General features: G+C 34.7%; 1 protein-coding gene across 1 annotated transcript in view; it reads left to right on the top strand.

The window, feature by feature from the left end:
- GABRA2 (gamma-aminobutyric acid type A receptor subunit alpha2) overlaps positions 1-15447 on the top strand; it is a gene marked incomplete at its 5' end in the record, with an annotated part of 240795 nt that overhangs the window by 141152 nt on the left and 84196 nt on the right. The window contains 1 exon segment of the mRNA NM_001133357.1: positions 11507-11574. Within this exon segment, the coding sequence (NP_001126829.1) occupies positions 11507-11574 (68 nt within the window).

The following is a 15447-nucleotide window of genomic DNA, read 5'->3' as shown; positions in this document are numbered from 1 at the left end:
AAATTGTTTAAATGTTGGGACTGCGTCCTTTTTTATTTCTTGTTGTGTATTCCAATATTAGGTATATTCACCTACTTTTTGGACTCCAATTATAATAGTAACACTAGTAATAGCTAGCATTATGGAACATTATTATCTGGCATTGTTCTGTACTCCTGTCAAGCCTTAATCCTCACAGGAACCCAGTGAGGTGGCTTCTTTTACTTTTCTTGCTTTAGAGATAAAGAAATTTAGGTGCATAGAGGTTAACTAAATTGCCCAGTTATTATTCAGTGGAATCATGGACTCTGGAGTATGCATTCACAGCCTGGAACTCCCCAATTAGATACAGATATACATAGATGGCAAAATCTTTTATATCACCTTGTATGTATCAGCTATAAGTGATTTTATAAAGTAACTCATTTAATCTTTATAACAAGACCATAAGGTAGGTATAGTTATTATCTATGTTGAGTTATACATATTATGTAGGTCAAACTCATTGTCCAAGTTCACACAAAGTGTGCATGTTAGCTGTGCCTGTTTCTTCAGATCCACCTTGTATTATTCTGCTACTCCCTCTCTGTTCTCTTTCTGTACTTTTTTTCATTTCCTCATGAGATCCAACTATATTTTATATCAATATCTTTGAATCTGCAGTTTCTTCTATGCTGGTTAGGCCTAATATTCTCTTATGTGTCTCACTCAAACTTATACACTTTTAAAAGATCTTTATAATGCACCTCTTTATATCACTGGAATATAATTTGTTTAAGGAATCCTACCCTTCCTCTACCCCAAATTGAGTCAGGCTAAATGGTTAGTTCCCTCAACAAATACTTATTCAGAGCCTACCACGTTCCAGAAATTATTTGTTCTTGGGAAATATCAGTAGAAAAATCTATCTTTGTTTTCTTAGAGTTTTTATTTTAAAATAGGTATGCAATATGTAAGAAACTTATAGGGAATGTTGAAAATTAATGTTATTGTGGAAAAAGTGGGGAAAAACAGGGCAAGGTAAGGGAGATCTAAAGTATTGGGGATGGAGGGAAGGTGAAATCTGAATTACAATGTCCATTTCAGGCTTATCGGAAGACAGTGATCTTTCAGCAAAGTCTTAAGTAAGTTACTATTTTAAAAAAGCTTAGAAAGTGTCAGGCATGTAGTTAACCCTGTATAAATATTTGTTAAACATGAATAAACAGGCAGGGCTCTGTGGCTTATACCTGTAATCTCAGCACTTTTGGAGGCCAAGGTGAGAGGATTACTTGAAGCCAGGAGTTCAAGCCCAGCTTGGGCAACAAAACCAGTCCCTGTTTCTAAAATAAAATAAGTAAATAAAAATTACCTAGGTGTGGTGGTGTGCACCTGTAGTACCAGCTACCCAGGAGGTTGAGATGGGAGGCTCACTTGAGCCCAGGAGTTGGAGACTGCAGTGAGCTATGATGTTGTGATCATACGACTTCACTCCAGCCTAGGCACCAGAGTAAGACCTTTTCTCTAAAAATAAAATAAAACAGTAAGGTGAGAGAGTAAGCTATGCTTCTGTGACAAGGGCCTTGTAGGCAGAAGAAAATGTCTGTGAAATATCAGGCATGTTTAATGAACAGTCAAGAGGTCAGCGAGGCAGCAGTTGGTGAGGGCAATAACAGAGAAGAAACAAAGTAACAGGCTATGGTTATGAAGTGTTGTGTGGGTCATGAATATAAGGCCACAGCTTTTAATACTTGGAGTGAGATATAGAGGCATTCTGGGGTTTTGTGAAGAGAATTGGCACAGTCTGATTTCTGATTTAAGAGACTGTGGAAAAATACTTATGGAATGGAAAAGTAAGGACCTCCAAAAATCTGCTCCCCCATAAAAGCAACAAGAGCAGTGGCAGAAGTTATATAATCAACCTTCTCAGTACGCTTGAAATTAACCAAAGCCATGCAACAATTTGAGGAGCATTTACAAGAAAAATGTCCTAAGCTTGTTAAACACATTGAGCTTTGTGTCATTTTAACTTTCATTGTTTCATCTTCTTTTCTGCATTCTCCATGCACAACTTAAAAATCAAGTCTTGCAACTCTGTTAATTGTGAAAAGTGGCAGTCTGGCAGCCACTGGATTTGACAGAATCAGGTTGGATCTTCCCCAAAATTCCCATCACCAGCAAACTGTCACCATTTGACCTGTCCACTCTCAGGGCTCATCTTTATTTGACTTGACTTAGCTTGCTCTTGTGGACAGCTCTATTTCCAGGGCATTTGATGAAAACAATTAGCAGGTATTGTTTAATGTCACAGTAATTTTAACAGAGATATAAGCTGGGACTAACAAAAAGCTGGGCAAAATCTAAAGAAAAAACTGAGGACTGAGATGACAATAGGGGGCTTTAAAACCTCAAACCTATTCCTGGGAATCTAGAAAGCCTTGCAGAATTGCCTGAAAATGACTTAAAATGGCCTTAATCTTTCATATTGGATGGCCTTGAGATTCTGCAAAAGCAGGAAGTGAAGGCCTAGGCAGAGTTATGAACTGTGTGCTGGAGTGTTGAAGACATTACTTCCCCCTAATCCTTTCACCCTACAGAACCTTTGTGCAAAGGCTGGAAAACTTATTGGTTCAAAGCATTTAAGAAAATCACTGCTATTTTTAGCAGAGACTTCAATGGCTGCAAAAGACAAAGACTACAGGCTTTACAGAAATAGTCCTATAAAGTCACTAAACAAAAAATAGCAACAGCAACAAACAGCAACACACACACACACGCACATGCACACGTACACGCACACACACCTTGAAGAGTGGAAGGATTCCTTATCTTTATCTTTAGAGTTATCATATAGTATTTAAAGTTTTAATTTTTCAACAAAAAACTATGACGCATGAAAAGAAACAGGAAAATATGTTCCATATACAGAAAAAACAGGAATCAATATAAGTTGTCCTTTAGGAAGCTTAGATCTCAGAATTACTAGTCAACAAGTTTAAATTATCTTTTCAAGGAACTAAAGGAAACAATGTCTAAAGAATAAAAGGAAAGTATAAAAACAATATCTCACCGAAAGAGAATAATGACAAAGAGATGGACATCATATATTTTTTAAAGGATCTCATAGAAACCCAGGATATAAAAACCAACAGAAACAAAACATTTACTAGAGGGATTCAGTAACAAAATTGCTACAGTCAGAAGAATCAATAAATCTGAAAAAGGTTAATTGAGATTATTCATTCTAAGGAACATAAGAAAAAAAAAAGAAGAAGAAATGAATACAGCCTTAAAGACCTAGAGAACACATAAAGCATACCAACATTTGCATAATAGAATTTCTAGAAGGAAAGGAAAGAAAGGACGGAAAGATTATTTAAAGAAATAATGGTTAGGAAGTTCCCCAATTGGTGAGAAACATTATTCTGTGCCTCCAGGAAGCTCAACAAAATCAAAAGATAAATTGAAAGATGTATCTACAAAATACTAGCAAATTAAATTCAGCAACATGTAAAAAATTATACACTAAACCAAGTTATATTTATGCCAGGAATGCAAAGTTGCTTTAACACATGAAAATAAATTGCTATAATATGCAATATCAACAGAAAAAGGGCAAATGCTTCATGATCATCTACATAGGTGAAAAACAATAATTTGACAAAATCCAACACTCATTCATGACAAAAAATTTTATAAATTTGGAATAGAATAGAAGGGATTTAACTTATAATAAAATTTTCAAAATAAGCAAATCCATAGAAACAGAAACTGAATTAGTAGTTGCCAGAGCTTGTGAGAAGGGAGAATGGGGAAAGACCGCAAGTGGATGTGGGATTTCTTTGTGGTGATAAAAGTGTTTCAAGTTTAGAGAGTAATGTGGTATAACTTTGTGATGATACCAAAAAGCACTAAATTGTACACTTTAGAAGGGTGTATTTTATATTATATAAATTATAACTGAATAAATCTATCATTTTATTTTAAAAAAAGAGACTGTAGGGGTGAATGAATACAGGAAGTATTCCCAGAGACAGGTGATGGTAGCTTTAAGAGTCATAACAACAGAGGAGGTAAGAAGTCTTTGGATTGTATCTATCTTTGAGAAGAGATTTACTGTTGAAAAGAGAGAAGCTGTGAATAAAACCAATATTTGTGACGTAAGAGTTAGAATAAATAAAATACAACAGGGAAGGCTGTAAATGCCATGATTTTGGAGAGGAAAATTAGTTTTGTTTGAGACATGATAAGTTTAAAACTCTACTAGACAGCCAAGTAGACAGTTGTATATAGAAGTCTGTATTTTGGAAGAAAGTTCTAGACTGCAAATAGAAATTTAGAAGTCCTTGACTACATGAAATAAATCATCAAAGAAGTATAAATACAGAACACCAAAAACTGAAATTTGTGGCATTCCAATATTATTAGGTTAGGAGTTAGGAGTTAGGAGTGAAGGATTTAGGGAAGAAGTAACCGGTAAGGTTGGAGTAAAATAAAGTGATTAAGATCTCCTGGAGAAGAAGTGAAGAAAATGTTTCCAGGAGAAGTTCCTTTATTGTATACTCTCATAGCATATATCATGTCTGCAATTGTATATTTATTTGATTTTTTGCATAGTATCTCTCTTCGTTAGGCTATAATAAGCTTCATTATGATAGCAGAGGCTATGTCTACTTTAAATAACTGTGAACTAAGAGTAAGAATTTATTTAGTTAACCAGGAGTTATTAAGAACATATACTATGTCAGGGGCTATTCTGTGCTATGGCTTTATCTTTTTGAGCAAACAAAACCCCAGTCTTCATGGAACTTAACTTCTATTGGGAGGATATAGACAAATACTATTTTACAGAACTTTCTGTGATAATGGAAATATTTGGCTCTTCTATCCAGTATAGTAACATAGCCACATACAGCTAAAATATGACCAGTGTACTAAGGAACAAAATTTTAAATGTTATTTAATTTTATTTAATTAAAATTTCATTTAAATGGTCACATGTGTCTCATGTGTACCATAGGAGTAGATATATACAGCAAACAGAAAACAATAATAAATAAATAAACCTATAGAGCTAGGGAGAGATTTGGGGTGGTTGTAGTTTAAGATAGAATGACAACTTTATTCACTCACTCACTCACTTACTCATTGCTGTATTCCATTGTGTTGGGAACTATATACCCATCCATAATGAACAACAGGAAATAATAAACCTGATTAGCCTTATAGATTGTGAAAAAAAATCTTTCATCTCGTCTTAACTGCCTGATCTATATTTTGAAACTGCAGTGGCTTAAGTCAGACAACTGGTCCAAACTTTCTACTTCTCAGTAGCTATTTACACTCTCAAACTCCAAGAAAATAGTAAGACTAGAAGGTCAGAAATGGGTAGGAGACATTAGCCATAGAAAATAATAGCCTGAGAATTAATCCAAGAAAAAAAATCTATGGATAAGAACAGAGAGGAAATAATCTTTTTTTATGGGAAATTGCAACTTTCCAAGATTTTCAATCTTAAATGCCTACAAAAGTCAAGTAATTGGCAAACATATGGACCACAGAGAATCAGATAATTCTCTTCCCATTTATTGTGGATACCTCAGTTTGGGAAGTGATATATTGAATTTACTCCCTGAATTTATTCTTAACTTTAAAAAGATAAGCTTTTTAAAATAATAATGAATGCCTGATTTTTATTTTCACTATTATTTAAAATAATTATTTAAGATTGGCTAATGCAATAACCTAAAATAAAAGTAAGAGTAGGATAAAAGAGGTTGGGTTTTTTTGCTAAATATGCAGATGATTGTGTACTTAGAAACTGTACTGGCTCAACTGCATGTGAATCAAATTATAATTAGTTTTCCTGGATTCCACATCATTGATGTGGAGAATATTTTCCTAGAGAAGTTATTTTCCATTCCTAGAATAACATCGTTACTGCCTAGATCAAACGATAAATGGTCAATATGAGTTCACTTCTTCTTTCGTATGATGCACACAAAAACTTTCAGAAATATTTTTATGATTCTCTTTTCAACTCTACATATACTATTACCACTCTCTTGAGAAAATCAGTTTTAAAATGGTGTGTATGTGTGTGTCTATGGTGGAGGAGAAAAAGAAGGATTATCTGGTACAAAGAATGTACCTATCAAATGTGCATCAATCATTTACAAAACGGATTTTGCTGTTGCCAAATGTTAGAAATTTTTGTTTGGAAAGTTTGCTTGCTATTGTGTGTTATATTATCCAGTACACTTCAGCTATTATTGTGTTTCTCAAAATCTTTTTTGACAAGCTTTTAAAAAGAATATTTCCCACTTACTCTCTTCATGTCCTTACCCTCCATTTACTTTCCAAACCTCTTCATTTGTTTTATGTCTTTATAGTTTTACTGAACCTACTCCTTTCCAGGCTCCACATATCCTCTAACAGTCAAATCAAAGGGCCTATCCCTGCAATATTACTTTAAAACAAACAAATTATTTCCTTGACTTCTACCATTTGCTAATCTCAATCTCTTTTTTTTTTTTTTTTTTGGTCTTAACAATGGCATCATCTTCCAAACTGAATACACTATCTTCAGTCTACTTTGTCTCGGCTTGCCCTCTATATAAATGTAACATAATATATCAGTTACATAGCCCTAGCCACAAAATTCTCCAAGTCAAAGTCCTTCAGTGAATCTCCTGCTGCCATGTATATAAAGATAACATTCGTATTATTGTGGCACGTCGGGTCAGTTTTGATACAACTCTGCCTTTCTTTACAACCTCATTCCATCCTCTGTACATACATGTTAACCATGTTTATGAGTGAAAGTTAATTATTTGTGGGACTTGACTTTTGCACAAAGGAGTTTCCCTGCCTCGAATATCTACTCTGCTCTTTGTTGGATTAGAGGATGCTCAGGACCATTGAAAATTACAAAAGAGTGAAACCTCCATGTCTTTCTCCAATATGCTTCTATGGGCATTGAGATATTATCTTTTTGGTTTGGTTGCAGCAGACATTTCTTGTATTACATTTCTTGTATTACCATTGAAAATTACAAAAGAGTGAAACCTCCATGTCTTTCTCCAATATGCTTCTATGGGCATTGAGATATTATCTTTTTGGTTTGGTTGCAGCAGACATTTCTTGTATTACAATTTTTTAAATGCTTTTTTTCTATTATGTTGTGAATCTTTCACAGGCAGATGTTTTGCTTTACTCACTTTTTATCCTCAACCATCTATTTTAAGTGAATCGTAAAATAAATCGTAATTGAACATTAATTTTGTTCTTTCATAGTTTTGCAAAGATTTTATAAGAAGTTTTATTGTTATTCTATGCTACATTTCCCAGCAAAAAAGCAATTTTTCATTAATTAAATACTTATTGAAATTATTTATATGTGCATTTCGGATATCCTTTCAGGCCATTTATTTTTTCTATGAATCAGTTAAAAAAAAATCAGAGAAGTACACAGAAGAGTAAGATTAACAATGACCATCATATCTTAAGATTTTGTCAAAATTGATTAGGATTAATTTTAAAAGAATGAAATATTAGGAATACATTATGTGTTCCTCAGTACATATCTGCAGGCTATTCCCTGTCCTCTTTCACCATCCTGAATTTGATGATTGCTCTAAGGATTATACATTCTTCTATGTATGCCACAGGCATTACTTATTTCTCCTAAAGTACCTGTTATCAACCTTGTTGTATTTTGCCTCTGGAGAAATCTATACAGAACATCCTCTTACTTTTGCATATTACTCTTGGTATTTCTCATGTCAACTATTTAGCTGGTAAACCATTATTTTGAGGTAACTAATAGTGGATATTTCTGCTAGGAGCTGCTTAACTGTTCAGACTTCAATTTTGGTTTGCAGTGAATCAGTGCTGTCTTCAAGTACATTCTTTCCCTTTGCTCAGCTTTGTTACTTCACTAGAAACCTATTACTTAGACTCTCAACCTGCCTTTGTCGATGGAAATGGACTCTGCCTTCACAAATGACAGGCATCTTTTCCTCATGACTAGTAACAGCTATGCATGACCATTTTTAAAGTTGATGAAATATTTTGGAAAAGATTGATATTCTACATGAATTAAAATGAGAAATAATTTGTTCAAACATACAGCACGTAACATGTGATAGACATTGTAGTAAGCCCTCATGACATAATAGTGAACAGAAATGGTGCAGTCCCCGTTCTTTGTGGAGCTTAAATCCTGGGTGGGGAGACAGACCAAACACAAAACAAAAAGAAAGAAGAATATATTAAGGCATTAAAATAATGGCAAAGCTGAAAGGTCCCATAAAAAGAAAGTGTCAGAGAGCAAAAATGAGAGAAGAGGGCTTACATTACATAGGGGATTGTGAACTCCTGCTCTGAAGAGAGAGCATTTTAAACTGGGACTTAAATGCAAAGGAGCAATTAACCAAAGAGAAAATGAGAGATAATAGCCATTTTGAAGATTCTGAGTCAGGACAGACTTTGGTGTGTCAACTAAGAGTGATCAGGGCCAGGCACGGTGGCTCATGCCTGTAATCCCAGTGCTTTGGGAGGCCGAGGCAGGTGGATCACCTGAGGTCAGGAGTTTGAGACCAGCCTGGCCAACATGGTGAAACCCCATCTCTACTAAAAATACAAAAACTAGCTGGGCATGGTGGTGTGCATCTGTAGTACCAGTTACTTGGGAGGCTGAGGCAGGAGAATCACTTGAACCTTGGAGGCAGAGGTTGCGGTGAGCTGAGATCGCACCGCTGCACCCCAGCCTGGACAATAAGAGCGAAACTCCATCTAAAAAACAAAAATAACAAAAAAAGAGTGATCAAGACTAAAGAGTGAATCATGGTACCTAAAATGCACAGAGACTCAGGTTGCCACCAGACTGTAAATTCACTTGTTTACTCTGTAAAATACATCTGTTCAATGGATCAGAATATTGTAACAGGCACTAATACCACAATTCCACCTTGTTCCAAATCCACATGGGAAAACAAACATAAGCAGATGATACTATAAACTGTCTTGACGAATCAGAGTCACAAGATTAGAATAACCTGTATTCTACTGGAAATAGCCTACATTCATATAATCTCCCTAGCCTCCCTTCCCCTCCATTCCTTTCTTTTCCCTTTTTCTTTGTTCACTTCCCTTTCCTTGTCTTATAGAAAGCCAAAATATAACCAAAGATTGAATTTTGATCATAGAATTCTAGAAGATTGTGTTAGGTGTACCAAATATCTATACTCATTACACTAAAATATTTCATTAGCCCATGTTGGTTGTTTACAGCTCTGTGCATCCATCCATGTTGAAATCTGAAAAAAAAAAACAAAAACAAAAAAAAACAACTCATTGCTAAGAATACCTTTCCCAGACTTAGACACTATTGGATGTTCATCGTCAGTGTTTGGCTTGCTGATTTTCCTTTTTTGGAACTTCCGTAGCAGGACAATATCTCCCCAATGCATACATTATTTAGCTATGTTTATGAAGTCAGTAATCCATGAAACCATTTCTTTTTCTAAGAATAACTTTTTATATCTATGTTCTGAGTCTTAGGTGTTTCTCTTACAACTTAGAGTTTTGTGGCTAACCTTATTTTTCATGTCAGTTCTTAGCTGACACCTCCCTATAGCCGCTAGGTACTGATACCCCTTTACCCTTTACTTGACATTTGCCGTGTAGTGAATGTTATTCATATCCTTAGCATCAATACATTCACACATTTTTGTCATTTCTTGGACTCTACTACTTAAACTAAGGAGAATCATTTCACTTTCTTCTCTTAGGGTAAAAGCTACCTTCACATTTTAATTTCTCTTCTCTGGAACGTTTTAGGTCAACAGCTATAACAAAGTTTTGTTCAGTTATTAATTGAATAAATGTAATAATGTGATTAATTTGGTGTGGATAAAAGGAAAAAAATGTTGGGTCTCATTTCCACAATTGCTTTCTAGTATATATAAATTCAGGTCCAGCATCAGCTACATAATTTGTGATGCCCAGTCCAAAATGAAAATACAGGGCCCTTTGTTTAAAAAATAATTAAGATTTTTAAAGAGAGCAAAAATAGACCATTAAATTAAGCATGGGACTCTTCTGAACTCAGGGTCCTATGGGACTTTGTATACACAGAAAGCTGCTCCTGAGCAGGTCTTTGGGGTAGGTGGCATCTGAAATAATTTTATAAATTTATTTTCTAATGCTTTTATAATAGAATTTCAAAAATACAGTTTTAGGGATAAAATAGTATATACAACAAAGCTTAATGAACATATTTATTTGGAGCACTATAACTATGCCTTTGGCATGGAGTATTCTGGTGAATAGAAACATGCATTTAATAAGAAACAAACTACTGTTAGTTTTAAGTTTATCATTGACTGTGGTATAATGCTTTGATTTAGCTTGAGTATTCAGAAACTAGATTGCTTGGGTTACAAATCATTGCTCTATCTACTCTGCTAGCTGTGGGTCTTTGGCAAGTTTGCTTACCTTTCTTTGAATCATTGTACACATGCATAGGGATAACAGAGAATCTACCACATAGGTTTGACATGCAGATTATAATATTTCAGGTGCTTTAAAGAGTACCTGGTATGTAGTAGGCATTCAAAGTCTACCCTGTTTTATCAATATCCTTTCTATTTTTTATTCTTGCCTTAATGGATACAAAATCCCAGACATAGTTTACTCTCTTTAGTGGTTGTAAATTAATGTCTAGTATATACAAAAAACAATTCATGTTATTGTTTGTGTAGAATTACAAGAGCAGTGAAAATATTTTTGTTTTTTGATCTTTCTTTGACCTTTTCCCCATCACCATTTGGCTTATTTAAAATAAAAGATCTAAATTACCTGGTTAATAGAGCACTCCAGTTAATTGTATTACAGTTATTATGTTACATAATTTTAGAATCAAATTTAGTTCAGTCTTAGCATTTCAGGCATTCTTAAATAACATTTAAAAACAAGCTTGTTTGAAAGTAATCTGTTATTTTCTTTTATTTTTATGTCACTGAATGATTGAGCTTTTTATATTAATTGGGATTATGTTTATTTGTAATTACCAAGCTGTTTTGTGCTGTATAGAGAAGATATACTGATTTACAATCTGTAAATTGAATCTCTACTATCACGAGATACTGAAATATTTAGTTGAAACATCAAATTTAGGATTATATCAAGCAATACCATACTTTATTTTTAGTACTGGTAGCACATTTATTATAAACTATTTCACTTAAGATGTTTCCTAAGAAACTATTCATTTTGGGCAATATAAATGAGGATGCGCTAATCAGGTATGGTTTCCAGGTAAGAATGTCATAATACTTCTATGCATTTTGCAGTTAGGATGGTAAAAACCAATGAAATAACTAAGCATTATAGTCATTATGGTTGCAAAAGTTGACAAGAAGGTAAAACCCAGTACTCCCGAATTTATGACACAACTTTCAAACCATACCGTGTACTCAAACCCTTCTCTTTCCTGTGGCTCTTATTATATAATATCTATATTCAATCTCTTTTCTCACATCAGACAGTATTACTGAAGTCTTCACTAACATCTACGTGACCAGTTTTGGCCCTGTCTCAGATACAGATATGGTGAGTTTTTCATTAAATAGTATTTTTATTTCACATAATGGGGAGTGGGGGGTAATTTCAAATGAACTAGCATTTTTAGTGTTATAGAATTATGTATATGTCTCATGTCTATTTAGTCTACTCAAATACATGGATAGTTAAAGATATTTGGATCTGTGGTTTCCATTTCCAACTTCAGTGTTTGGATTAGCCCTATGTATTTTACGTCATTTTCAAAACATGTCTACCTAACTACAGTGTAATAAACAATTATTTAAATAAAATTAATTGCATTAAGAAGAAACATTTTCTAGGAGGATTAAGGCAGAATTGTGGACTTCCATAAGGAAGGTGAATATAGTTTCACAGATAAAGACTTCTTGCAGAATTAGGTCATGGTCAGTGTTACACATTTAAAAACAACAACAACAAAAAACCCTCTGATTGGTATTGAGCAAAGTGATTGCCTTGTTATGCTATCTACATACATACAATACATATAATCTGCACACATAGTAGGTGTATATGAATCAACCTAAAAAAATCAGAATGTTGGTACTCTTGGATTCTATGGAACTGGTGTTATTTATTTTTTCTTTAAAATGAGACAGGCCTGGTGTGGTGGCTCACAATTGTAATTGCAGCACTTTGGGAGGCGGAGGTGGGAGGACTGCTTAATCCCAGGAGTTTGAAATTAGCTTGAGCAACGTAGTGAAACCCCATGTTTACCCAAAAATATCAAAATTAGCAGGGTGTGATGGCACATGCCTGTGGTCAGAAGTCTGATGTGGGAGGATCACTTGAGCCCAGGAGATCGAAGTTGCAGTGAGCTGTGATCGTGCCACTGCACTCCAGTCTGCATGAGAGTGAAACCCTGTCTCCAATCAATCAATCAATTAAAATAAAATAAAATGAAATAGATAAGTGAGGAAAATTGGTTTGATGTGTTAGGTACTGATGGGCTGGAATCATCAACGATGAATTATTGATGAAGCATTAAAAATTTAATAATCAGTCCTTCACTTTTAATGCTAACTATAGTGCTCTGTAATAGACATTTTTGATGAAATAGTTTTTCATTCATTAATAACTTGTCAGATTCCACCACGTCAACTGACATTTGCCTTACTTTGCATCCCCTTGATGTGCATGTCTCTTGTCCCCTGCTACCTCCTGCCAAGTCTGTGGCTCATTCACCCCTCAGGCACCCTTCTCTCCAGGACTTCATGGCTCTTTAGAGATTCATCTTCCTTATGGCCCAGGCACCGAGAATTAGAGAAGCCCTTGTCCCTTTTTGCCCAGTTATCCCCCACTATGTCATTTCTCCTCAAATTCTTCCCTTTCTCTGATAACTCAGGGGGAAAGTTGACAAGGTTGGACATTTTCTACCTGGATAAACAAACAAAACAAAAAGTATTCCACTTTTGTAGGCTTTCATAAACATTATCAGCTAATATAATAGGAGCTCCCTACGTTTCCATTAGAGAACCTAAATTCCACTTTTATGGTACAAAATATGCTGTTTGTTCCATCAGAGCCACACCTCTGACCTCAGAGATGTCTTATCTTGACCCGGGTGGCTGAAAATGTAAGGCCCCATGTGGTTGAGGGGTGATCCCCACCTCTGGGGAGGTGGTTGATACTAAATGTTGGCAGTCCGCTAAAATTCATTGAAACGGGAATGTCCAGATTTAAGTGCTTTTATTTTTCTCCTTCTACTCTGGGTCTTAGGCACAATTCTGGTACAAGAGGAAAAAATCCTATTCTTCAGCATAACCCGCCTTTTTCCCTTGCATTATTGTATATTTTGACCTGAAATATTAATCTGCCTCTTTCCATGGGTCAATTTAAGTGGACAGATCCTTATAATGATGACAGACGCAATGTTTTTTAGCAAGAATGTACATTCCAAATGTTACTGTTTGGCTATAGATATAATTTTGTCCTAGCAAATACTCTTTGTCTTAGTGCAGCTTGTCTTAAATATTCCCAAATGTTAGAGACACAGTGCAGATAAACACCTAACTTCTATCTAAAATCAAGTAGAGTCAGAATTTTGTTAACTACTACATTGAGAAATTAGCATATTATATAAATTATGACTCTTACATATGGTTACTTTGTGTCTTATTATCAGCCAAAACAGACAGGCAAATGATATAAGACTCCCAAATATCAGTACATTTTCAATATTGTAGTTTTTCATGTTGTAAATTTCAGTAGTAGCAGTTACTGCATTGAAATTTTAGCTTTAATTTTTGCAAAGTGAATTCTTTTACCGAAATCATCTCTCTGTCTCTCTCTCTCTCTCTCTCTCTCTCTCTCTCTCTATATATATATATATGCATATATACATACATAAATGCAAACATATATATTTCTAGCAAGACATGTTTGGTATTTGGGGATTTTACACAAATTCACATCATACTTGTTTATCAAAATGTACAAAGTCATTTGTTTTCCAGTGATGATAACAGATTAAGATTAATTCTCTACCTCTCCTTGTTGTGACCATTCTTTGGGATCACTCACATATTTAAAAAGTTGGTAGTTGATGTTAGGTATATAGTCATTAGCAATAGAACACATTTAGTTACTTTATATCTGAATTGAACTAAAAACAGTTGTGTTTTATCTGTAAATTGAACCCAAGAACTTTAAAATTTTTTAGCAGACTCAAGATATGCTTTCTTATTTGGGGGGATTCTACCACAAGTTATAGTAAACATTAAAATATACTCACACTACCAATATAGGTTGCATTGAGTGGAATTTCAGTTGATAACATTTAAATAAAAAACCACTTACTTCGTTTTTTTGGTTTTCTTTTTATATTTCAGAATACATGCGTGTGTGTGTGTGTGTGTATGCACACCCAAATATAGATATATTCTCAAAAATGAAATGCATATTCAGCATCTTGGTAGGTTTTTGAAAATCTTGAAGGCCCTAGACATTTTCCCTAATAATACATTTCCCTTAATGCATCTAGCCTAAAAAATTTCTATGAGATTGCTCTGCTCTTGTCAGATTTCCTACTTTATTTCTGTCTTTATTTACCTCATTTAGTCAGGCTTGCCAACAGTTGTTTTAGAGGAAGTCTAGTTAATCACAAAACTACCAAATGGGAGCATACTATATAAACACAGTCCAGTCACAGGACATCACAGGGAAAATCTGATATAAAGAATTATAAACTAATAAAAGACAGCTAAATTCTTTTTAAAACATGGATAAAAGAAGATTCCAAGCAATACAGAATTAAGAAATGCAGATAGAATATCTACTTCTAGGGCTGCAGTGTCACCACTTCCAAAATTAGAAAGAAACTGAAGACTGGAAAGAGCACCCTTTTCCCCTAAGACCTGTGAATTCTGACCTCACTGAGGGGGTGCTGCTGCTACAGGAACATGCAGCTACTGGTGGTGAAGAAACATGTGAGGGTATATGCTGAAGCTGGTCCACAGAAATATGCTTCATGGGCTGAAAACTCATAGCATGTCAGTCCTTTGAAGCTGTGCCAAAAAATGACAATGCAGCTGACCCAGAGAGACCAAGAAAGAAAAGCTCCCTTCTCTTGTGACTACATTGGAGTGTCCCTCCAGCACCCTCTATTGACAAAACCTGACATTGTATGAGCTGGCAGAGGAGCAGTATTTATAGGATCCATCAGGTATCACAAAAGAAATGAAAGAAGGGTGGATTTGGAGTTGAGAGGCAGTACACAGATAGCTGAAATACTGATAATGTGTAATACAGGGAAGATGTAAACTGAGGACCAGGAGATAGTTTGATCACTCAACAGGTACCGTTGATATTTGTCCAAATCTAGAGAAAAAAGATGCAGCTAGGAAAAATTAAAGTTGAATAACTTAGAGACACAAGTAACAC

The sequence above is a fragment of the Pongo abelii genome, chromosome 3 (assembly GCF_028885655.2).
Source record: "Pongo abelii isolate AG06213 chromosome 3, NHGRI_mPonAbe1-v2.0_pri, whole genome shotgun sequence".
NCBI classification, from domain to species: domain Eukaryota; kingdom Metazoa; phylum Chordata; class Mammalia; order Primates; family Hominidae; genus Pongo; species Pongo abelii.
This window is presented reverse-complemented; position numbering and strand designations above follow the sequence as displayed.